Raw genomic sequence first — 25,470 nt, forward strand, 5'->3', positions numbered from 1 at the left:
ACACTGATATGCATATCAAAAGGTAGGCAGTCCATCATTAGAGGTGTTTTAACGGGCTAAAAAGTAAGTAGCTTTACTATGAACTACTCGACACTTTCGGTCATCACTGATTGATACGCACTTATCAACTGCTCACATGGACCATCTATCACTATCAATAGTCTCTGTATTATGCAAATTTCTGTCAGATGGGTTAATTCATAGTTATTGTTTATGCAGCAGTTATCGCGAAAATCAAAAAAATAGTTGATTCTCTCAGCATTTGAGCAATTTGTGCATATTTTAAATGTTACTTTCCAGTAAGTTGGAAGACTTAACGTAGTTTTTTTTTTAACTGTCAACAAGCTCAACTACATTTGTGAATATTTTATCACTAACACCAGCACAATCTGTTTTTGTTAAGTTAAAATTAATCAGTCTAGAAACATGCTGCTGATCAATATAACACCAAGCCGGGCCGGGGTCCACATTCTCCTTCCATCGATTAGTTGTTTTTTGTTTGATTAGTCTTGCCGACCAAGGCCTCCTCTAATTCTCGCGTGGTACCTGTGTAGAACGTCAGCCCGCGTCAGGCGCCCGCATGAAGTTGTTGCGAGGAAGGATGTTAGTTGCCAGCCAGGTTACTAGTCAGTGAAAGAAAAATAAAAAGAAAGGTGTTAGTTCAATAATAAAGATGCACTTAATAATTTTTGTATATACAAGAGTATAAAAATAAATAAAATAGATAGAGAAGAGAGTGCTATGAATTGCTATATTACATCGGCTTATAAGGACACAAGTTTTAATTATTCATAATGTATCTATAAAGTGCTAATCAATGGTTTCCTGATCTAAGCGAAATCCATGATGTATATTACGAAGTACTAATTAGTTTTAATATAATTATCACCTGAATGATGAATGCATTATGAAGTTAGATATTGTGAAAGCCATGTATGATCATGCCCGGTTCTGAAATCTCTTATACAAAGCGCTATGAAATTCCCGTATAATTAAAAACTGTGTCCAAGTTACAGCAAAAAGATGCTTTAAATTGATTAGAATTTTAACAGGGAGAGTCAGAATATGCAACACAAATGCGTACTCTTCTCTACTACCAACTCATTATTAAAATCACAAGTTAAAAAGTACATACAAAACATATCCCATATATTAAAAATATCAACATGTCATAGTCGACGAGGGGTTTTTGTATATAATACATCTAAGACGGTATATATTATTGGAATGAACCCCGGTTTGTTACCATGCATGTCAGGCTACTGAGATGAAGAAGGCATGCAATCAAAGTATTAAGCTTTGGAATCTCGGTGTTTTTTGTGCTTAAATGTTCTTATTTTCATATTAAACTGAAGCGGGTTGCTTATATATTATGTATATTACAATACAATTCGTATAAAATACACAAATTTGCACAAAGTTAGTATCAAAAAAGTACCTCGAGGTTAGTTAGAATTATGAACATTGGATTTGATCGGTAGAGTTAGTGCAAATCGAGAGCCTAATACTAATAATTCCAAATTCTCATCCAAAATTTCATTGAATTGATCAATATTTCTACAGACAGTCGACGAGGTTATTCAGTAAATACTTTATGACGTATATATCCATAAATGGAATCCTGTAGAATGTGAAACCAAATACGCAAAAATTACAATACTATGAAATGGTAATTATACTGAAAATATCATTTATTTCCAAAGTGCAAATTTGTATATAACATAATATTCTCTGGTAACATACTTTCCATAATATGGTAAACAAATACAACAATTTAAGACATCGGAACATCTTAAATCATAGGGATAATATTATTGACAGATATCTAACCCCACCACAGTCTAAATCTGAGTGAAACACATCTTCAACAAGTGCTTTCTAAAATATTCCAATATATATTTTAACAAACAAGGGATGTAATTCCTTGTAGAAAATGAAAACTAGATCAAATTGAATTATTATCTTCCGTCCCATCTCGGGATATTGTCGATAAAATATATAAAAATATAGAAGAAAAAAAAAACAAAAATGATAATACTTTCAATATTAAGGGCCACCACGCCGCGCAATATCAAATACATTGTAACTAATACTACTAAGATCTAATGGTTCGCTACCATTGTAGATACAAACAGCAAGATATAAGAATACTGATACACAATCAATTGTGAAGAACTAATCTTGAACTTCCCCTAGTTGTTTTCCGATCCAATATTGTTAATTGAGACCTACTGAGAGGAGTCAGTTCTTACTCGATCAAACATACAATATATAATGTATAGATACTGATTTTTTATACCAAAACGTATGTACTTCAACACGCACTACATTTTTTTTTTTTAACAACAGATGAACAAATACCAGTTTTACTACTCACTGGTAACCAGTCTAACTAACATGTGACTAGGACTGGTTAACCCCACATTTGTGTATGAAAACAATAGATTAGGTTACTTCATTTGTGTTAATCAAGTTAGAAGGCTAACAGTACTAATATTCATAATATAAAACTTTTAGCCAGGCAAATTAAAAAAAACCCTAAAAATTCCTCTATCTAATAGAAAGGCTATGAAGATCAATGTTCAATGTTATTATTACTGTTAAATCTAGATTTTTCTACATTAAAAATTCTGAGACAGAAGTGAATTTGAAAAATATTGCACAGAATCGTGACGAACAAATAGGTGATAGATTTTGTTTGCATTAACGGATAACGGTTTATCGTTTATGCCTCCTTTCAATAATATTAGATCAAAACTTTCAAAACTATTACAAATGTGGGGCTAGATGAGTGAGTAAAACATGTTGAAGTATTCATCATCGAGAATATGACATGAATATGAACCCTAAACCACAAATGCACATACGTATATAGATATATTCATTATGCGCTTTAAATACACAACAATAATCTAACAAATTACCTGCAAAAGAAATACTATGATTAATTCTATATACATGAAACTGTAGGCGTTTCTTGACTTTCAACAAAACTTATAACAATAAAACATGGAATAAAAAATCATTCCCATGACATCCGCATTCTGGATGTGGATTTCGGGCTCGCTAGCCTCAAATGACGAAGGCAAAGGTAACTTTCTTTGCGCGCGCACAAGCAACTAAAGTAAATGGATTTTAAAATAAGTCATAAAACACCTACAGTCCCAGAAGAGGCTGAAAGCAAAAATGTCATATCGCACGCAGAGAAAGGAGAGATTCGTCTATTCAAATAAACAAATATCTCCTTTCGCATACTCGAAAAGAACTTCCACTAAATTCCAACATTCAATGCTCTTGACAATTCCGCTTATGTCGACTAGAGGTCGATGAATCAAAAAATAAGAATCATCCTCCACGAGTAGAAAATTCTACAGCTCAGGTAGTCAATAATGCCAGATGTTTCATACTCAGGCGGTGAAGGGAAACTTGACGAAAAATATAATGCCATTCAATCATATTTAGCGGAGTCATATTAAACAGTGAATTACAGGAATCTAGAAGTGTGGAAAGTCAGAACGAAACACATGTTAATCAACTAACCTTGGTGTGTTACTATTGGAGGGTTACTCGTCTATAAGGATGCTCTCGTGAAAAAGTATTCCGTACTTTAGGGACAGCACCTACAACAGGCCACATGGATTAGCAAACATTCCAAATAGGATTATCATTATTATTATTATCATTATTATTCAAATAAATTATTGTTAAAATAACATCGCAACGAAAATCTAAAAGTGAGCAAGATGAGGAAGGAGCTAAACGTTCATTACAACTTTTATTAAGAGACAAATATGATAACATCCCAGTTTTCGAACCTTAGTGATTTAGATGTTATGAAGTTGTTTTAAGTGAACTACGCTTGGGTTAAAAACAAAGTAATTTGAGTCGCTGTTTTCTATCAGTTCGCTGTTACTGGCGTCATGCATGCTTGAAGATCCATGTTACCTTCGCGGTAGTGTGAGAAATTCGATAAGAATTTGCTGAAGTCGCCAAGCTATTCCGGTTTCTCTCTCGAGAGAGAAATCTTCGAATACCAGGCTAAATCAATGTTTATAGGAAAAACTTTTAGTATAGAAATATTATTCACGCATCCAAATATATCTAAAATTCGGAAAGGAAAATCTAGACACTCAGGGATCGGGGTGAAGTTGGGAGCATTAAAAACAACATTGATTTTATCTATGAAATGATTACACCTATCGATCCCGTGTTGGGCGTAATAAGAAACCGAAGACGCACTAGAATTTTAGCGAAGAGATCCGATTCAGTATGAAAATGTCAGAATGAACGAAGGTCAATATCCTCATCATGCTCACGTTTTATTTCCACAAAGGTATGTAAAATCTGCTAAAAATACTTTTATTTTGACGTGTCAGTAAGAGTTATACAGTATTATATATACCTCTCTGGGTTGTGGGCTTTTTAAACTATGAGAAGGAGACGAATAGCTCATACTAATGTGATTAATGATCATCGAGTTTTGTGCTAAAGGAGCTGAAATACCAGCAAAACACATGCTTGCAACCATCAGCCAAAAAGTTGCTTGTATTTTTTTTTGTATGTTTGGAGAATACATGATTTAGATTGGCATTTACACGGTGGGAATATATACCAACAGCAACTAGCTCGGCAAAGAAAGTTCATGGTCATCAAAAGAGAAAGCTTTTAACACTGATTTATGCTGGGTTCAGCACCCAGTGGCATTCTCAATACACTAGTCCAAAATACCGCAACACAAGATGTTTCTGATGGGAAAATACTGATAAGTTTAAGAAAGTTTAGAGCGGGTTCGTATGAGCTACCATCTCCGGGTTTTAGTAGTATTTTGTTAGCTTGGTAGAGAAGCTCAAAAAATAGTATTAATCTTTTATATATACATTGTACGTAATGTATTTACATTTCAACAACAAAATGTCAACAAATTGAAAGACTTTGGTCGAATAAATTACTACTACAATAGTCAATAGTGTGTTTTGTATCTTGCAGAAATACTGCCAAGACGATCGCTTCAAGCCTGCAACAAATCTGTGCAGAACAACGGGTCTCCAATAACAACAACATCCGTTGTGATAATAATCATCACAACACTCATACTACAACAAAAATATCTCAAAATAAAATCTGTTTCCTTGTATAGGGAATGATATAACAATAGGCGATAGAGTAAAATGCATTTTTTAAACTGATTCTATCTTCTATAGTCTATTTTAGCGATAAAATCTTTTCAAAGATTTCGTTTTAATTATTCGTGAATAGCTGCCTCTCTAAGAAAGAGTAACCGGTATCGAATTCTTTCTTCATTCAGTCGAGACATTAGCCATTCTAGAAGAGCTGCTGAGAAACAGCCACTCTCTCTGACTTACGGCTTCAGTACGCAGTGTCCGCGTAGTGGGTTTACTAAACTAAATTCTCAATATCTCAATACAATAATAACAAATAGCTTCCAATATAATAATAAAAAAAGAAATAATACTGAAAAAGCTAAGCAAAACCTACACAATATATAAATAGGTAAAATTCTATACCGTATTTATCATTCTTTAATAATAATATTTACTACGAAACTTTCCTCGTTTATCAATCAAACTATTATATAATGGATAAATTGACATAATATAGGCGCAAGCTATAAATACAAGTTACATCTCGAATCGTGAAGTCTAAGTCGTATCGGGCCGGGACTTTCTCATCAATATCTATGAGCTATCGCTAACTTGAGCCGTTTGTCTATTCGACTGCGGATTGGATCCATGCGGACCGTTTAGAAACGGATTAATCATTAAATGACATGGTCTACCTGCGGTGCTTTGATCCAAAGTTGCTCCGTGCGGATATTCGAACATCTGCGTCAGCGTATACGGGTAGTCGTATGGCGAACCGTACAGCATCGCGCCTTCGGTCGGCGACATCATATTCGTTAAATTCTGCGGCATCGTCGGTATACCATTGACCAGACTAGCAGCAGTGGACGTCGGGATGGATGGCATACGTGGAGCGAGTATGATCGGAGCACCAGCTGGAGTCGGAGATCTCATCTGAGGGACGGCGAACTGTGGTGGAGGGATGATTCTTGGCGGCTCTGCGAGTTGAGAAAGGGATGACATGATTGCTGGAATCGAGTGGATAAAAAAAACAACTATCAATTACATGCAACATGCATAAACATGCATAATTCATACGGTCCATCGCATCCGATGAATCAACCGAGCGATTCATCCAGGTTTATAGAATAGGTGTTGATTCGTCGGGATGGATGGATCGTATCAAACTCTACCGCGTCGAGATTCATTAATCGTATCATCAAAGATAATTTGAATGAACATTTTAAATTGCTGAACAAATAATTATTTCTTCGTTGATTAAGTCGATTGTATAATTCTTATCGAAGTTTCGTCGTTTGATTCGCGGGTTTTACGCGATGTGTAATTGGAAACGTTCGGTTGTAAATGAAATCGATTTCTGTATATGACGAACACCAGTAACCAGCCCTTGATTCATGTTCACATTTCAAGCCCAATTTCATTTCGATCAAAGAAAATTGATGGTTATTTCCCGTTCGCAACGCGAAGCGTTATATTCTTCACGGAAAAATATACGTTAACGGAATACATTCACTTCATTTCTGGTATCGCCATATAAAATTTGATGGAATAAGTTGATGGGTTCGATTCCAGATAACGATAAGACATCAGGTTTATAATCAAAATGCTGCTGACTCGATACACAATAATATACATCGAATATGAATATTTATTAAGAACTCCCGTTGAAGAAGCGCTCTTCAGTCGCGACGTTATCCAGACTACGCTTTTACGACGAGACATTTATCTAGCGGTGAATCAGAAATTTGTAACATGAATCAGAAAATCAGCAGCATCTTTCATCGGAAAATAAATCGACCGAAAAACCACTCATTCAAATTATTTCATTTTCTGGTGGGTGAACATTCGTATCCTGATCTTTAAAAGGCTTCTTTGATGCGTTGTCTCTCAGAAATCTATTTCGTTTCAACGCTTTCACTTTCTTACTCGATCGCAATATTTGAAAGGTCAAGAATTTGCGAAAGTTTTTTTTTTTGTAACACAATCATCGTTTAACAAGGATACATTGACAAAATAACAAACAATACACATGCATGCAAGAAAAATAAAAAACAACAACAATAACAAATCAGGCATGAACACAAAAATGGAAGGAAATTCTGGGAGGTTGCTTACATTTTATACCCATCACCATAACCATAAATACATATAAATTATCATGAGTATAAATACTACAGGGAATGGGTAAATAATATAAAATATTTGGTTGAAACAGGGATCGAGAGCAGCCTAATATTGTGTTAGGCATAGGAGTATTTCTAAAGAAGCCGAATAGAATTGAAATCCCGATTAAAATTGACCACTTACTTTCATTGGGGTGCATCATTATGGGGTTCACTGGAATGGATAATTTGGAGTTAATGGATCACATTTTTACGAAGATAGGAAAAAACAATTATACACTCCGCCTACATGGTATAATGCGGTTTGTGATGTTATCGGCGAAACTTTGATGTAGAGACGGACGTCATCATAATGACGAAATCGTATTTGACCAGATGAAAGATGAACGAAGAATAGCGCCGTAACCTTATTAAAAAAACACCTGATAGAAGCTGAACAAATGGTAACGGCAGCAACAGCAGCACTGAATGAATGAATGAATGATGTCCTCGCTTTGATTCACTTCGATAATTCACTGTAGCATTTTTAACTTCCAGCATCTATGACATAACATGAAAAATCGGAACCACTTCGAAACAAAACCGAATCCCGCATAAATCCTTCACAACCGTCCCGGGCTTAATACGATATCCGTAAAGGCGACATCAATTCTATAAATTTCAAAAATCTTAGACGAGTTTCTACTGCATCAAATTGAAGATGTCGAGAATTACTTCGTTGAACTGTAGGAAAAAGCGACGCCACCAAACACTGGAATATCAACAGGAAATTTCAAGAACTGTTCCCCGACTTGTTTCTTTTGATCTTTCCAGTTAAGAAATATCATCAATGCCGGCTAATCAAGTGATAAAAATAGTCAAGAGGCTGCGTCTCATTGAACTGAAAACATCGCTGCAGTACTTGACGACGATGAACATCCATTTCAAATGTCAAGTAGAGTCTTCTCCAAACTGCGTAGTTAATAATGATCAAGTAGGAAGTTCTTGTAGATTATTACTTATGTTTAAGTTTCCGGTTCTAGACAATCTAGAGTTTCTTATCAATCAACAAACAGTTCACATATTTTCACAAAGGAATATCAACTTTTACGGGGTTTTCTTTCGGAATTTTTTTAGTCCCAGATCCGACGTAAACGAACAATATATCGAAATGTATCATCATAATCTGTAATACGATTATGTCATATCATCGGCTCAAGATTATTAAGACGCGATATAGAAAATTAATCAAAATAACCCGTAGTTAAAGAATCCGGTGCCGAGCTACTAGGAATTTTGATTGCTTTCAGCACATCGGCAACATTCCAATTACGGGTCGATCGATCGAAAATAAATAATATATAATTTAGAGAGAAGCAGCTGTTTTAGAATAATGAAAGTGGGAAGAGAATATAGACTCATCACTTATCAAGTACAAAAGATAGGAAATGAAATGGAAAACAAAAAGAGGGACTGGCCGATATGAATACTGGAAATGAAAAGAATAAGGACACTAGAAAGAGACTCGATTCTGTAGCATCGGAAATGTGTATAGAATGAAGATGATAGAAATGAGTTTGTAGACAGGAAGTTACCAGAGAATAAATAGAGAAGATAGCGATAGAAGAAAACGGTATTGATGATGGAAGCGCAGTCGGTCGGTCGGTCTAACCGCAGTCTGATTATAGCTATCCGCGGTTAAACCCCGATCACCGAAAGTGGTCGAGTTTTCTGCAAAATGCTTTATTGAAAAACTGATGTGGGTGAAAATTGGTGGAAATTGTCCATCAGACGAGAACCAATCAATGCCAGGCACTGGTTATCCCATTACACCGTGGACTGATTGATGAATTGGGAGTTTGCAACGCGATGCAAATTGTCTTGTTATCCGAAGGATTATTGCGCAGTCCAAGTGCAATTTGGCGACTTGGATGGAAGTGAGATTATGAGCTTCTACGAGGATCACTCATTTGACGATTTGAACGTTATTTCCACAGTCTAGTTGAAAGACATCCAATTCTAATGGGCTTTTATCAAATATGCGAAGCGAACTGCATCGACATAAACTAAGGGAAAACCAGAAGATTTTATCAAAAATTTTAGCGCTGGCAAATATGAGAACGCACTCGCTTCGTCGGGATCGCATTCAATATTGCGCTGTATCAGGTTCGTGCCTGTAATCCTACTTTATGATGCTCTTAAGGTATTAGGGGCCATAAGGGAGGCCAAATGTAATAAAAATATAATGAACTGATATTATCAACCAGCTTCAGATACTTCAACAGGAGCATGTGTAGTTCACGCGCTTCGGGGACCGCAGCGTTCTTCACAAAATCTATCGGTAAACTACAGAAAAACTAATTTGTGGTTTACCAATCTAACGGGTAGATTTGTACTTTTTATATCTAATTCATACAATAGATGACTGGCGATGAATCGAAACGTTATTCCTCGAGAGAGAATATAACACGCTAAATTAATCTATCATGCATAACACGTGGAATACAGTTTCATCATGCAACATGCGATAATCATTTCTCTGAAGATTCGTTAATCATTTTTCAAGCGAGCAGAAGTCGAACTCGGATCGTTTTAGCCGCGATTTCATAACTTCAAATACTTTACACGCACTTCATCGGATAGGTAAGGTAATACATGAACGAATTAAATATTCATTCTGTAATAATTGTACGCGACTAATCTGGACATATCACGCGATCTTGTATTCACGGATGATTGATAGAGCAACCGCGATATCACTTACTACATCATATTCAAACAATTCTTACGATACAAATTTCTTCTTCACTTTTTTAAACGAAGCAACCTATTTCTTTAGACGCATTAGAAGGCGTTGTGTTCGATTTCATACTGATCTTAATTATTCGTGATTCGTTAAAGTTAAAATTGCTAATATTCGTTGTTTTGATTCACGCGTTAAGATTGTAAAATGATTATCGTCGTGATTGCGTTAAATCGTTCGATTTTTCGAAGTAGACTAACGTTTTTAGAAAGCTGATCAATAGGAATCACAGTAAATGAAAGTGAAGAATCAGAAAGCAGATCGGTGTGAAAGTCACGTGAAATGAGAAATTCAAGATGCAACAAAAAAGTGGAAACAAACGAGGAAAATAAAGATGAATACAAAACAGTAGATAAACTATACAACGATGATAATATAATGACGAATAGTGCAACACTGAATAATAATAATAATAAAACCACTAATCAAGCTGAAAAACACTGGATCGCTGCAGAAAATAGAATTGAGGAAGCATGCGGAATGAACAAGCCAACAAGATGCCAACGACAAAGAGGAGATGCCTCGGCACCGAGTGAAATCTCCCGTTGCGACTTACGAGATGCCGTAGGTTGCTGAGAAGATGTGGAGGGTTTGCTCGTATCTCTGTACGTTCCGTTTAATATCGCGAGTTCCATAAGTTGACGTTTTTTGAGCTCGTCTTGCCCCTCCGGCTGAAAATGGACGAACACGGTTAGCGTTGTTAGAATAAAGATAGAACTTACGTGATCCCAGAGCTGCTGACGTGTTCGGCGCTAACAAGTGCGGCCGGTCAAATCTAAATGTACCGTTGTACGTGGCTAATTCCATCAACTGCATTTTTTTCCACAGATCATCACCTTCCGGCTAAAAAAACGAACAATCAGTTTTTGATAACGCCGTACAAATTGCTGGTGTCACGCCATACCTGCTGATTCCCGACAACTCGAAACAACTCATTCAAAACAAACAAAATACACGCAAGACATGATAAAGATAAATACAAAAACATTATTCAGATTTAATGAAAAATGATTTAGCTTCAAAAAGTTACTTTACGCATTTAATCAAAAATATCAATATTTGTCGTTTGGCAGGGATAAATTTGCGATCCTCTTCCCTTATAATAAAAGCGGCTTTTGCTGATACTTTATTGGGCATAACTTCAAGCATAGCGATTTAATGCGGTGGAATGAATATGATTTGACTCGATAAAACGTCATAAACAGCGTTTAGCACTCGTTCAATTCCACGTAATTGGAAATTTCGATTTACAACACAACGCCAAACGTAATCAACGGATGTTTTTAAACCAGCGCCGGTAACGATACTAAATTACCATAAAACGATCGTGAAACGCTGCAGCGGTGAGCAACGGGATTAAATCAGTAAAACATCGGACATCAGCAACAACGACGCCGACCATCGGATACAAATCACGATTCTCTATCGAGGACAGCCGGAGACAAATAGAATAATCTACAATAGGCGGAAAACTATCATCTCGTCGTGAAAATATAATACATCGACGAAGATGAACAACGATAAAAACCACTCGTAGTGACAGACGAACAAATGATCACTGAATCCCTACTGCTTCGTTGATTGAACATTCGCGCGACGAAAACAGAAAGAATCTTCAATAAACTCATAAATGATGAAACATTTCGTAAAGCCGTTCATTTGTTTCCATCATTCGGCCATAACTTAACATCATCAGTTTATACGATAGATACATAAAACCTTTTTATAAGTGGTTTCTTACTTGAAAACTACTCATATGTACTCGGTGAGAGTGTTCGAGCATGGTTCGAGTACATCGCGTCCAATAATGCAAAATAATTATTGGCAATGCGAGCGGGATAAAATTAAAGTTCGAAATTTTCTGAAGATTACTAGCTATATTTACCGATGACGAGTGCTACATACACGACACACACGTGACTGAACGCTAAATAAACGTCACTAAATCCCGACATTTTTCAGAATCACGTCCTATCAGATGCCTCGCCCGACACCATTAGTCAATAATAACCTAATTTTCAACGTTCAATTTTATCGTCGCGAATTAACAACGTCATAGGAAAATGAGCCTAGTCAGAAGATTCCGAAGTTCGCCGTCGAACTATACGGCCCGAACCGAGATATCCGCCGGCCGGAAAAATCGGTGGTCATCGAAGCAAAAACATAAACGATGATTGAATGATACTCTTGATAAATAAGGAAGTCAGTGGAATGTGAGCTAGAGCTAGTCTCGCATCAATAACATCATCATTTATATGCTTCATTTGTAAATATATTCATCAGAAAACTGTGCAATAGTATCCCCGCATAGCAAGTCAGTTCAGTAGGTGACGAAGAGTTTTTGGGACATTTTCCCCCAACATTTATCATTATAAATGGTAGAGACACTTTGAAAAGATCGGTACCTGGTAGATAGTTGTATTATAGGGGCCAACGAGGCTTTTAAAAGACGGCACAAAACAACCTGTTTTGTGTTTAAACGAGAATTATTACTGTTTTCTTAGAATTTCCTATATAAATAGATAGCTCAATTGACAATAGCTTCCAATATGCAATTCATATGCAGATTTCTCTAAAAGGATCTCTTCATAACGGCATTTAAAATGTTTGGGCAGATCTACAGAACACCTTTTGTCACTGACTGGTCTCGGCATAAACGTTTGCAAAACCAAGAACCCATAAATCTCATCAGTTCTTCTCTAGTTATATACTGCAAGTACATATTCAGCTTGCCCCGAGTAACTGTTCATAAATGGTTTGGCCAAATTCAAATCGATATTCATCTGATAAATAAATGGAAATCACATAACAGTAGTTAACTATCTTAAGGCTCGAATACCCGAAGCTGCCGGCAATAAGCTCAGATAATGGACAGAACTTGTGGACTGGCAATCAACCGCTTCATCTAAACAGATGAAAACAGCATTGATTTTAGCACAGGGAAGTCTAGCAGCCATATGCAGCTTCACAGAAGGATATCGTCAATAAACATCGGGTCAATAATTCAACTATTTGGTCAACTCGCTTCGCCGGTGTGAAGGTTTAAACCGATGCTTCATCGAAGTATCGCATGACAAAATCTACTTCAACAAGACACTTTGATCAATTCTAAGAATATTTGTATTTGTCCGGGCCCCCGGGTGACAGGGGACACAGCGATGTAGTAAACCAGGATCGAGCCAACAGGAAATGGAAAAGTTATCGACGGAACATGCCACCACTTCCGGGCGGTTAGCTAAAACACAACGCAAAATCATTCAGTCACCGAAGTAAAAACTGGCGTGGTAGAAAACCCGGTGCGTCGGTGCACTCGTGACTGCAGTAAGGCAATACATCGACAGTTTTAATTTCCCAAAGCTCAAACTGTCTGTGATGGAAACGTCGACAGCAGCGGCAGCAGCAGTAGAAGCAACGTATCACAGCGGCCAATTGATCACCAGTTACAGGTTAATCACTTTGTTAGCCAGATGCTGCAACGCAATCAAACACCTCACGGCCGGCGACTTCAGTGATAAATGTACGGAATCAGTATTCAACTGATCACCGTTTTATCCATTTGTAATGACCAACGGTATAAAAAAAACACCCGCGCGACGATAGGCATCATTTACACAAGGACAAGATTTCGCAATTACGGTAAAAATCGCAATCCGACTTATTAATGCGCGAGCACAGGACGAAAATAGACGATTCATAACAAGGCACAGCTCGCAAGAAAAACACATCAACATCGTCATATTTCACCGAGTCCGGCGAATGTGACAATGATTCTGATAAAGTTACAATTAATATTAGCTCGAATTAATATACGAAAACATGAATGACAAAAAATCGATGTTCTTTTATCAACAAGCGCGACTGAGCGGCCTAATTGGGTAGGAAAATATATATCGGAAAATATCATTTTCGTTTCAGAATAGGCACTCGTCACTCGTGACTGTTCTCTTTCGTCAGTTTCGGAAATATCAATACTTTCATTTCCGATCATCGCGTCGAGAATGCGAGGCTAGTATCGGGTCTCGTGTCCTGGCAAAATACCGTGAAATTAGAGCCGGAACATATACTAGAGGCAGCGCCGAGATTAGCATACTCTCGACGTTCAAATCCCCGCAATGACAATGTCGATTTTTCACCACAGGAAAACGAGATCCGATTTAATCCATGTAATAAATACAGGTGACGACGAGGCCCCGGTCGCGTCTAATCTGCGTAAGTCCCCGGAACGAACGAGATCGAAACCAATCTCGTCGTCATCGTCGAAACCTCGCACATATCATCTGGAATTAATGGCTTTTTAAGAAATGTCATATGTTCCGAGAGATTTGTAGTTACCAGTCAACCGTGTTACGCAAAAACTGTTGAAATTTGCTTCGAATGCAAATAAATTTCAAACATCTCATAAGAGAAATATATATCAAAAGGCACCTTTCGATGAGGTTGATTAAAAAATTTCAAGTACAAGTCAAGAGAAACTATCTTTAGTCAATAAAGCGTAGAATCATTGCTTAGTAATTACGACGCGGGAGATGGTTGCGAAGAGAACATTGCTACGATCCTTCTGCCTTCGGTAAATACAAGATAAATTGCCAATTAAGATGGATAATAGCGAGACAATTCGCTGACAATGATTACTACATTTCACCATCAAGAGGCAATGATCGGAGTGAAATAGTACAAATCAGTTTCTCCATCTTACTACGGCTATACAACCGCTGTAAGAGGATGCAGCCCCGAAAAATTGACAGCCAAGTGAAAAGATCCACGCGAATCCTTGATGACTAGCGATCCACCGACGACATCGGTAATTAGAATCCAGTTTTCCGGAGGAGTGCGGATCAATTTTGTCCTGTTGATTGCCTGCGATGTGGTGCTTGTTTTCTCATAACAAAGGTTAACGCTACTTGGGCGCGAGAAAACACGACGAACATCGGAAATCGATACGAATCACACCGTCATTTTGTCCCAACCAAATGAGATTTACATCACTGATACGATTTAATGACTATCGATATTTAGAAGATGAGTAAAACACTGTATCATATACATCGCTATCTTACGCGTACATCCCTAGTATTCGGACATTTTCAAAATTCGATTGTAATCATTAATCAAACGCGCGATTATTCATGAGAATTTCATTGAAAACTTCGAAGATCGAACGTCAACTTTAAACGGAGACTAAACACGAAGATATCAAATGATGTAACATAAAATGGCAGTAATATGAAGTAGTATCTCGCAGCGGGTCTACAATACCGCTATACCTTCGAGCTGTTCGCAATAGCTACATTCTCTACATTCATTGCCGAGAAGGAATTGTGACCAGATTTTGAACTATACATCCGAGCTTATAAATTGCAGCCGGATAATGGGCATTAGCTGATGAGTAATAGTGTCGCTAGAAGCAATGCCAATTTCTATTCGGTCAAAAGATTCATTAGGTAATAAAGTAAGACAGTGGCCGAAGGTTCTGACGATAACAGTATCACATTTTATGATGTATTTGACGACTTTCTTCGAGACGAATTGTTGTTGATCATTATTCTATGACTTCTATCTACGTAACACACCACGCGTTCTTTATTATTTCATTTAACTGATTTCGCATACGCGCCGCGCAAGAAGTAATTCGGAGGTTCGCGAAGCGCATAGCAAACCACCTGCTTGTGAAATACACGTTTATGACCGACTATGAGCAGAAGAATTCTTCGTCTTGGTGATACAAAGCAAGTAAATCAAATTTCTATACTCGGAACAGTCGTTCTAGGCTTTCTACCAAAAATACAACCTGTGGCCTTTCTTATTATAGATAAATGAGGGTGGAGTCTTCTTACTACATTAAGTTATCGTTTTAGATCGAATTCCTACGTGGTAATGGCTAATTTGATTTTCTATCCGAGTCCCTTCTGCCTTGAAATTCAAAGCGCGTCGAAAGATTTGATAAACGAAAATCTGTGCACATCCGATGGCAGCCCTCGGGCCACGACAGCAAACGTAAATTGCTACTGCATCTAACTCTAGACAGAAGAGAAATGTTTTCTAGCCAAACTAATGATGAAAATAAATTCAGTTATTTTTTCGAAACAGCATATCATATGCCGAGTTGAGAAGACAATTATTTGACAATCAACGCACATAAAACCAAACTACTTCCATTAAATTTTTCAAATTGACACGCGCTGCTTAAAAATTTCCAACATAACGTTAGCTTTTTACCGTAGGGCTCTATATTTTTCCTCCGTATGCTCGAGAGAAACCGATCGACCTTTCGTAAAGCCTATACCTTGATCTAATATTCTTCGAGATACGAAACAGTATCCCCAAGAATACACATCACATACATAAATAATCGTGTATACCGGTCAACCATGAGATAGCAAACATGAGTTGCACACCAGAGTACCGGCGTGTGTTTTCAAAACAACCAATTGCTTTTTCTCATCGCTTTCTTTTTTTCCGTCTCTCCAACTCTTATTTCTCGAGTATTGTAAGCGAGAATCGCCGTTTTGAAGACCGGCCGTCTCCGTCCCCGGGGAGATGTTACAATGCTCGACAAACCACTGCCCGTATATGATCGCTGTAATAAAGCCGAGGAAATTGATAAATCGATACTAAATACATTTCTCTTTACTCATCCGCGAGTTGTAATGCGGCGAAACTGCCCCCCTCGAGCAGAAATCAAATGTTAAGAAAATCAGAAGAAAATCATCACAAATTTACGGCGATACAGCGGGCAATCATAATCACGCGATATTTATATCTTTTTCTTCTAATATAAAAGCGGATAGATCGATAAAGAGTTTACGACGACGAAAGGAAGGAAATCATCTATAATGCGGAGAGGGAAAGTTAATCTTTTGATGCTTTTGTCTTTGCTGATAAAATGCCTTAAGCCGAAGCGACGCAATGAAACTCGCATCGTATAAACAGCTAAAAACATTTTTCGGCAATAACGACGACGACGGAGCAGCTTTTAGTCAATTTATCAAAAACCCATAGATGCAATTTGCCTCTCAGAAGGATAATACAGCTCTTAAAGCTTTTAAACAAGAAAAGATATTTCTACGCGTCGATAAGCGAAGGAAATGGAGGTGTATAAATAAAATGTCACGTGGTCCCTAACTATCGAGGCCTTAAAAAATGCAGCCTAATAACATCGAACACTACTATGTACTTGCAATCGGTATGAAATTGAATTTCAGTGTAGTGCCACCACAAGTGGTTATGCATTTTGCTAGCCAGTCGGCATAGGGAATTTAATCAGACATCCTCGCGAGATTCGGTCAGCCGTGCTTCCCAATCATCGCTACCAAATTGTATTATCTATACCTGACACCTTTACCTAGCGATAGCGCACTATCTGTTGAATCATTAGAATTCTAGTCAAAGAGAAAAAACAGCAGCCAGACTAATATACGATGACGCCACAGTTTTATCAATGACTGCAAGTAATAAATTTTGAAACAGGAGGAATATGGAGAAGTGGATGAGTAGAGCGAGGAGGTAGGGAGCACTTTCTCATCAACACCACCAGCTTCGAGATGTCGTATCTCTCGTAATCAATTTCCGCAGTATTGTCATTTTATCGGGCGATTATTCTAAGGAAGATTATCTACCTGACCGATGGTGAATGAATTATTATATCGCGTTTTTCGATATATCACACTATACAGTGTTATGTGTATGACAAGTCTCTTACTAAATCACGACGCGCGCGTCATTTCAAGCATGCATTAAACAAATTAAATGCTTCACAACTACAATCTAATAGACATTGTTTTTGGGTATTAAGAAACCGGCTCGGATGACTTAAGCAATTAGATAAAATCAATTAGTTATAATGGAACTCGTGCAGTTCCTGTAGTAAAACAATCCCGACCCGATGAAAAACATTTCATCACGAAATTGAATTCATTCTTAAGAACAACGGGATGAAAAAAAGTTAATCACATTAAAACAATATCGAAAGCTATTCCTGGTGAAGATCTAACGACACCCTGCGTACGTATACCAAAATTACTTACTATTACTTCTAAGAATTTTTTAATTCCCTTTACGGCCCTTCGCAGAAGTATTTCAGCTCGTTCATGTGTATCTTCGACTGTAAGCAGTACATGTAGCTCGTCGCTAAGATGTTCCCAGTGCTGTTTGCCTCTTTGCTGCTCTTCCTATAAAACATAAAAAGACGACGAAAGAATAAGAAAATTGACAGAAAGGCAATCCGTCAAAGATTTCAAACTATTTCTAATCAGGCATGAACTGACAGGAACGCGAATCGCGAAAACTGACTGGCGATTCAGTGAAGATTCAGTGAAGCTGATGACGATGAATTCATATACACATTCAGCGTTAGAAAGTGAGAGAACGAAATGATTCATGAAAATATTCAGATAAAATCGCGACAGAAACTAAATACGCGTGGAGACCGAGATAGCGATTCTGGCAATTCCCGCAGTAACTTTCAGTCATTTGGCATCTTAACCTCTATTATATACCTCTCAATCTAATGATTGATTGGCTAATAATATAATCGGGCTTACAACGGCACAACAGTAATTACCCACAGTATTCCCTTATAGAATTCAGACGGATAGTGAAAATTGAGGAAGACATGGTCGTGGTCATTTCATGGGTCGATCTGAACGCAGAGAGAATACCGAGAATTCACCCCCGAGAAGAAAGATATTTGCTGACCATTTGACTCGGCAAATAACGGGTTTAGGGAGAGAAAAGAAAGATCCATCGAGTTCATTACACGTTCAAATTTCCACCGAGAGCGAATCTAATACAGAACTGAACAATATATAATTAGGAGGCCTGGAATAAATTCAGAACATCGTGTCTTCTAAAGGCAGTAATTAGATGATAGTCAGTATGAGATTTCATTTTATTTCATCAGTCAAGGGAAGAGAATTCGATCTAGTTTAGTCAGCTGAGACAGGCAGGTCGTCTGTATCTAGGCCAGATTCTCTCTCTCTCTCTCTCTCTCTCTCTAGGCACTCACATGTTGACATGGTTTCCTAAAGATAATAACCGCATCCAGTATTTACCACTAGGATTACATTTCTACAGATCTACGGTATCTTCCATCATTGTGTATGCAATAGACACTAGTCCCGTGAAAGGACATTTGGGGATACAGCGAAGTGCTAATCTATGAAATTTTCCCGAGACAGATTCGAAGACCTTCAACTTGCATACAGCAAAATAATTCTAGTCACACTTATGGTTAGATAATGAACTGGTCAACTCCCGTGTTCGACCACACGGGCCATTTAACATATCTGTGATACTAGTCTTAATCAAGGGTTATCGGGAGGGGGGGAGGAAATAGAAAGGCAATTGAACGTCTTGCACCGAATGCATTTCATCCATCGGTAATTAGTGAACCACTTACACATAAACTGGAGTGACTTGTTCATAATGAAACAGTAGATTGTTACCAGAACAACGAGTAACTGCGATGTTAACACAAGGACCTGTTACAGAGGAAAGCATGTCACGCATATTGAGGAACAACCGACAAACATGATGGGTAACAATAACCGTTCAAGATTAAAAAGCGGTGATGACGCAATAACTGTGAAGACAACGCCGATGCGATGAACACTATTTCCTCTGATACCAGTTCATATGCAAAAATACAGAACGCAAGAAACCAGAAAACATCTTGCGAAGAGTTATCAAATTTGTGAAGACAATAAAATATTCATAAACGAAAGCGTTGAATGAGCCCCGGAGGTGACACTTGAGCATGTGACTGATGAATACAACCGGTTCATATCTCACGATATATTCATCACATACAAAACACAAAAAACCTTTAAAACTCAACGCAGAATATGTACACAATCTACGTATCATCATCTTCTTCTTCGCTTAAAAAACCCGATGGGATTTTAGTTCATTGAAATATAACCGGCTTATACCTGCTTCAACTCCTTCTACATGCCGACTACAGCTTATAACATTCCGTGCAGACAATTTGGTACAGTACACCCACATATTTTTCTATTTCCTAGGGAGGCATAAAGGGGCATACGAAGAGTGCAGGCAGAGAGGGCGATACGAATAGATAGACGTAAGATTCTAGTTATAAGATTGTAATAACAAAGAGTAACTGCTCGATGTGATGCGGTATGTGATCTGTGCGTTTCCGTAGCAAATAAAAAACACGCAAAAACCCAGTAAAATTCAAATAAATCAAGACGAACTCAATATAACGACAAATCTCATTTACTGCAGCAAGTCAGGCCATGGTCTTATTGCTGAACGCTGATAGTCTATAAGCGCCATTCCATGAGGACATAATTTTCATGTGATTGTCTAATAAAACTTGCCGAGAAACAAGAAATGACTGATCTGTCAGAAAGCATTCGCCGATACGAGCCGGACAGCGGAAATAATATAATAGCGACGATCCAAACCATGAAACTAGCACCACAATTACACACATACAACAGATCAAATGAGGCGTGATGGAAAACAGTTTAACAGTACAGATTACTGAAACAGAAGGATCATCAGAGTTGACATCTCGAGCGGGGCGCAGTATAGATGTCTCGACAATCTGCGAACGCAGCTCGGATGTATGAGATATCGCCTGCTGGAAAAAAAATCTAATGTAACGAAACGGAAGCGTTTCTCGTACGGATATCTCTTATATTGAATTATTAATCATTATTCAGAGATTTTTTTGTCGGAATGTTCGCAGAAAATCCTTCAGGCACGAGAAGTCTGAATGATCTAATATATTAGCGAAACTGACAGGGCCACAATTGGCTTTCAATAGAGTTCTGACTGCCAGATCTGATCATGAGAAAGTGCGTTCGCCACTCATTGATAACTGTGGTAATGACAGGAGGAAAATGACATCACCCGAAGATAATCAAGTTTTCTCGGTCCAGGGAGGTCTTGATGACAGTCAAAGTCAGTAGAAGAGTGCCAAAGAGCATGTATAATAAGATCAATGACATCATTCTGTCAATGGCCTATCGACAACAGTAGGAAGACCTGATATCGTGAATGGAATTTTTAGGAGTCTCGAGAACAAACAAGATGATTCGGTTTCGGTAATTCCGTTAGTAAGATTAGCGCGATCTATTTACCTTAGCTTTATCCCTCATTGATCCGCGTCCTCGTACCATTATTTTACAATTTAAAACGTGCTCTAAAAACTTCGCCGTAGTCCCTCGAGGCCCGAGTAACCTTCCGACAAAGTTGAACTGAAAAGAGAAATAGAACGAGATGCGATGAACATAAGACGACTGCAAACATTTGTTCAACAAGTCCCCGAACCGCGAATGATAGTCGTCTAAAAAAGAGAATCTCTCGCCGTAAGGGATTTACCAGTCACACATAAAAACAGGCACATGCACTTTATAGTAATAGCCATGTGACACTAATGATTCAAGTAGTGAAGTTTCACGGTTTCCCTCTGGGGGCTCGCATTAATGACAAGTGAGCAAACACTACAAAAGTGATCATACTATTCTGTGCAGCCAATCCACAATATCCACAGTTTAGAGCGTATCTTCACCAAAAAGCCTTCGGGACTGGAAGAGTTTATGGTGATTAAAGGAATTTTAACCCACTGCGCTGAATACAGGTCTTTATTATATAGGACAGTAATGTCTAATTGCACACTGTTAATGAGCCAAGACAAATTTCTTATTCGCTGAGAGTTCGGTAAGGGTGAATATTTTTCTGTCACATTTACGAAAAATGACATTCTTTCTCTCAAAAATCGATGCATCCATTTGCGAAGAAAATTGATTAAGAAGATTGTTTGCCGAATCGTGAATCACATAGATTCTATAACTGTAATAGATTTACTAGATCTTCAATTATCTACTGCAATTAACTATTATCTAGTAATTGGGTACTAGCAGTTATTGGCTCTGCCTAGTCGGTAGTGTTTAGGAATGTGTAAATAATTCACAACTCGAAGCAGAGCGTGTTATGAATCTGATATGTTCTTAAAAAATTCACCTTGAATGGAGCAAATATTGAGGAATCAACTGTATCGGGATACATTTATTTTACACAAAATAGCTAAATCAAAAAGCTATAGGCCTAGAGAGGACCTTTTGATACATAAGCAGTGGCATTCTTCATTGTGTAGTAGTGCTACCAGGCATAGCAACAGGCCGCCAGGAATCCTCGTGTGTCTAGGCATGTAGGTCTATTTATGAAGGATGATCCCGTAATAATAATACATTCACTTCAATAATTCACTTTGTGTCAATGATGCACCTCGAGATCTATTGAATAGGCACTCGCTGCCCCATACCAACGATTTACAATATTAGGGGGATAAAACTATTGAGAAACCTGTTACTAGTACGGTATGTGTAATAATTAATTCATCACTGTTGATCAACCGTAGATTCATAGTTTTCATTCATTTGTCACAGTTGAGCAATCAGTAACACTTCAAACACAAAAACAGGCCCTATCATAATCATTACCGCCGACTTATACTAATCGGATTTTTTTTTTCAAATTATCGGATCTCCATAGTTACGCCTATCAGTCGCGGGTTAACTTCCGAGGTACTTTTAACACATTTTCACTGTCACCGATAACGTCAACTTCAATTTTCACGCCAAAATAGAAAATGCGATAAACAGCGCTTGGGGAAAATTTCACCTTATAAAACCAGATTCAATTATACGAACGCTCGGGCTGGGTGGCTTTTTAAAATCGCTTTCATCTTCTCTTCTATCAACTCAGAAACCGGGGAATACTTTAAATGATCTAGCAGCGGCAGGTAAACTTTGAGTTGATTTCGTTCAATCGCATTTACGTCAGAGAATCATTGGAAGTGTCCAGTACTTAGACTACTAACTTAAAATAAAATTATTTCAAATTTAGTACTGGAAACTTCCAATGATTTTATTTCAAATAAAAGATGCAAGAACTACGGATATAAGAATGTTTTTTTTCTAAGCCAAGTGGAGATACAAATCAACTAGAATGAATAACCAGAGGGATTATCTTGTATCTGGCATCGACATTAATACAAACGACATTACTGTTAATGTTATGCCTCGTATTTCGTCACCAAAATAATCCGCCTGCAACACGATATCATCGACTTCCACTCACCGGCTTCGTTCGTGATAAATCAAGAGTTGCTCAATCCTATCAATGTGTTACCCAGGTAATGATGAATATATGAATAAAAATCGAGGATTTAGATTTATAGAATATCTCTTATCATTAGAGCCAGGAATTCTTTTAGTCAACAAAAGCAAGTACTGCGAGCTACTGATTAGAAAATCAATTCGAATTATCCCCCATTTGTTTCGAAAGTACTAAATAACTTAAGAACCTTAAAAATACCTGAAGATACACCGAGCATTAGCTGGTTAAATGAGGATGAATATAAAATACCGGTACTTACATCAGGGTACTCTTTTACTGGGACGTAGACTTTATCTGATAATGTGACAACTGGCCCGGTGGCTGTAGGTAGCTCAACTTGTTCGATCATATTGGCAAGGAAAATGTGAAATAACTGAAGTCGCACCTTGAATATTTCTGAAATATATAAAACAAATCTTTCACTTCAGTTTTCTTCTGATTGGTCTGATAGGAGGTTTTATGAAAAGGTTAATCATGATTTCTATTTTCTCAAGGCGCAGAAAGATTTAGGATATTATCAATTACATCGACCCAATACATTAAGGTATATGACTAATACATCTGTTTTCAATTTCCTGCCATGTTGAAAATAGTAACAAATCTATGCTGCAATAGACTGTTGAACGCAGGTGAGGGGTAGCAAGAAGCATTCTATTTCTGTATACACTGCCAGTACAAATCAGTATAGGCCAGCAAAGCTTCGAGTTATAAACTTTCAGTGACACAAAGCAGCAGACTACTGCATGCCAACACACAACAAAAGTTGTGAAGTACTATACGTGCTTAAACACTCCTTTATAGTTCTTGCTTGAATGATTTCTAATCCCAAGTCTCAAACGGGCATTATGTCAAAAATTAATGTCATTGAATAGAATGGGGTGGAATGAGACCTAGATATATTGAAGCTTAAAACTTTCTTAAGAAGGTAGGCTACCCATACATAGGCCTAGGTAGAAAGTATTCAACATTAAACATGGGGGATCTTTTAACAGTAGCAACAGGACGAAACAAGTATTGCTGTATAACTTAGTACACCACACATAGGCTACAACTTGGAAGTTCAATCAGGCCTACCCCACAATGCTTTCCTCAAGTTACAAGTGCTTAAAAAAATTAGATAGTTTTTCTGGCTTTAATTTCGAAGTCATGGATAGTAAGTGTAGCAAAGTAGCATGATATTAATATCCCCAGGTTAAAATCATTATCGATAGAGCAGGTGGCTCAGGGGCAGATCTTAAAAATTAGAAGGCATGGCCCAGAAAAGACATTTCTCTGGGTAAAACAGCCAAGTCAAAGGCCTTTATTGAAATTCTGCATGGTTACGCCCTCGGGTTAGATATTTTTGTAGACAAACATCCGGAAGTGGCAACTTCTGAGAGTATGAGTGCGAGATTTACAAGTTAAACGATCTCCGTCTTGACGGAAAAGATCACTTCGATGGAAAGGCAAAGCCAGGTCTGGACTCCTGAGATCACCACCTAATCCACCCTAGCCTTGCTACCAAACCCATACCAAATTATTGTAAAGAAATTACTATTCTTTCAACTTTCTCAAATTCTTCGCTTTCTCAACTTTAGAAAACTTCCAACATTTCACGGGAATGAAGACAAAATACGACGAATAATTCAAGCCAGGCGACATATAATTCATACTCACCCTCGTCAAGAAGTCGCTCCATGTGTTGGAATACATTTGGAAATGCCTGAATTTGTTTCTTGTCTTTTAGAAGTTGTTGTAAGTATTCTGGAGTCGTTCTTTCGTCCGGTTGTATCGGAGGAACACTGTTACTGCCGCTACCGCCAGTATTACAACTGTTTTTACCCGTAACATTGTTATTTTCTGGTCCCAACTGAGGGGACTGTGGAAGCACCAAATTGTGTAAACCTGTAGAGTTTATAAGATCTTCGACTTGCTTGCGGTTATACATGTTGACCCGACTGACTGAACTTCACTAATCAACTATCCCTCTAAGTTTTGTTTATAGACACACGTGCACTCGACTGAGCATGCGTACGGACTATTCCACTTCGCCAGAAAGGGGTGGTTTTAGGTTCACAGTGAGCAACAAGCTACGACGTGATCTGTCATTAATTAGTCCCCAATTTATAAATCTATTATCATTACCGTATACATAACTGTTGAATTATTCGAGCATTAAAACTTACAATGGCTATTACACAATTGCTCGCTCATCAAAATCTCAACACGCACAAACTCATCTCTGTCCACTCATCCTCTCTCAAAGACCCAACTTCTAACTTCCAATCCAAGAAAATCAACACAACAGATAATGCTAAGAAATGCTCAAAAGAGC

The 25,470-nt window shown here is 37.7% G+C and overlaps 1 protein-coding gene across 3 annotated transcripts; it reads right to left on the reverse strand.

Moving 5' to 3' along the window:
* Positions 1–1,589: 1,589 nt before the first annotated feature.
* On the reverse strand, positions 1,590–25,097 carry LOC141899447 (protein quaking-B-like). Of its 3 annotated transcripts, none has more exons than XM_074785771.1 (7): positions 24,813–25,097; positions 23,416–23,552; positions 21,116–21,232; positions 18,032–18,175; positions 10,730–10,850; positions 7,410–7,439; positions 1,590–6,079 (listed from the first exon to the last, which is right to left on the reverse strand). In XM_074785771.1, the coding sequence occupies exons 1-7, from the start codon at positions 25,081–25,083 to the stop codon at positions 5,697–5,699; spliced, it is 1,203 nt and encodes a 400-aa protein (XP_074641872.1). In that variant the 5' UTR covers positions 25,084–25,097; the 3' UTR covers positions 1,590–5,696. The 3 variants fall into 3 exon arrangements, with proteins under 3 accessions (XP_074641872.1, XP_074641862.1, XP_074641883.1); XM_074785761.1 differs by having other exon boundaries at positions 1,590–6,109; XM_074785782.1 differs by lacking the exons at positions 7,410–7,439; positions 10,730–10,850 and adding an exon at positions 10,564–10,678 and having other exon boundaries at positions 1,590–6,109.
* Positions 25,098–25,470: the final 373 nt, after the last annotated feature.

Source organism: Tubulanus polymorphus, chromosome 1 (genome assembly GCF_964204645.1).
Source record: "Tubulanus polymorphus chromosome 1, tnTubPoly1.2, whole genome shotgun sequence".
NCBI classification, from domain to species: Eukaryota; Metazoa; Nemertea; class Palaeonemertea; order Tubulaniformes; family Tubulanidae; genus Tubulanus; species Tubulanus polymorphus.

Coding starts and splice junctions, on each gene's coding strand:
- LOC141899447 (XM_074785761.1), bottom strand. CDS start 25,083: ATGTATAACCGCAAGCAAGTCGAAGATCTTATAAACTCTACAGGTTTA. Junction 21,233..23,415: donor CAGTAAAAGAGTACCCTGAT/GTAAGTACCGGT, acceptor TTCTCTTTTCAG/TTCAACTTTGTCGGAAGGTT. Junction 18,176..21,115: donor CAATGAGGGATAAAGCTAAG/GTAAATAGATCG, acceptor TATGTTTTATAG/GAAGAGCAGCAAAGAGGCAA.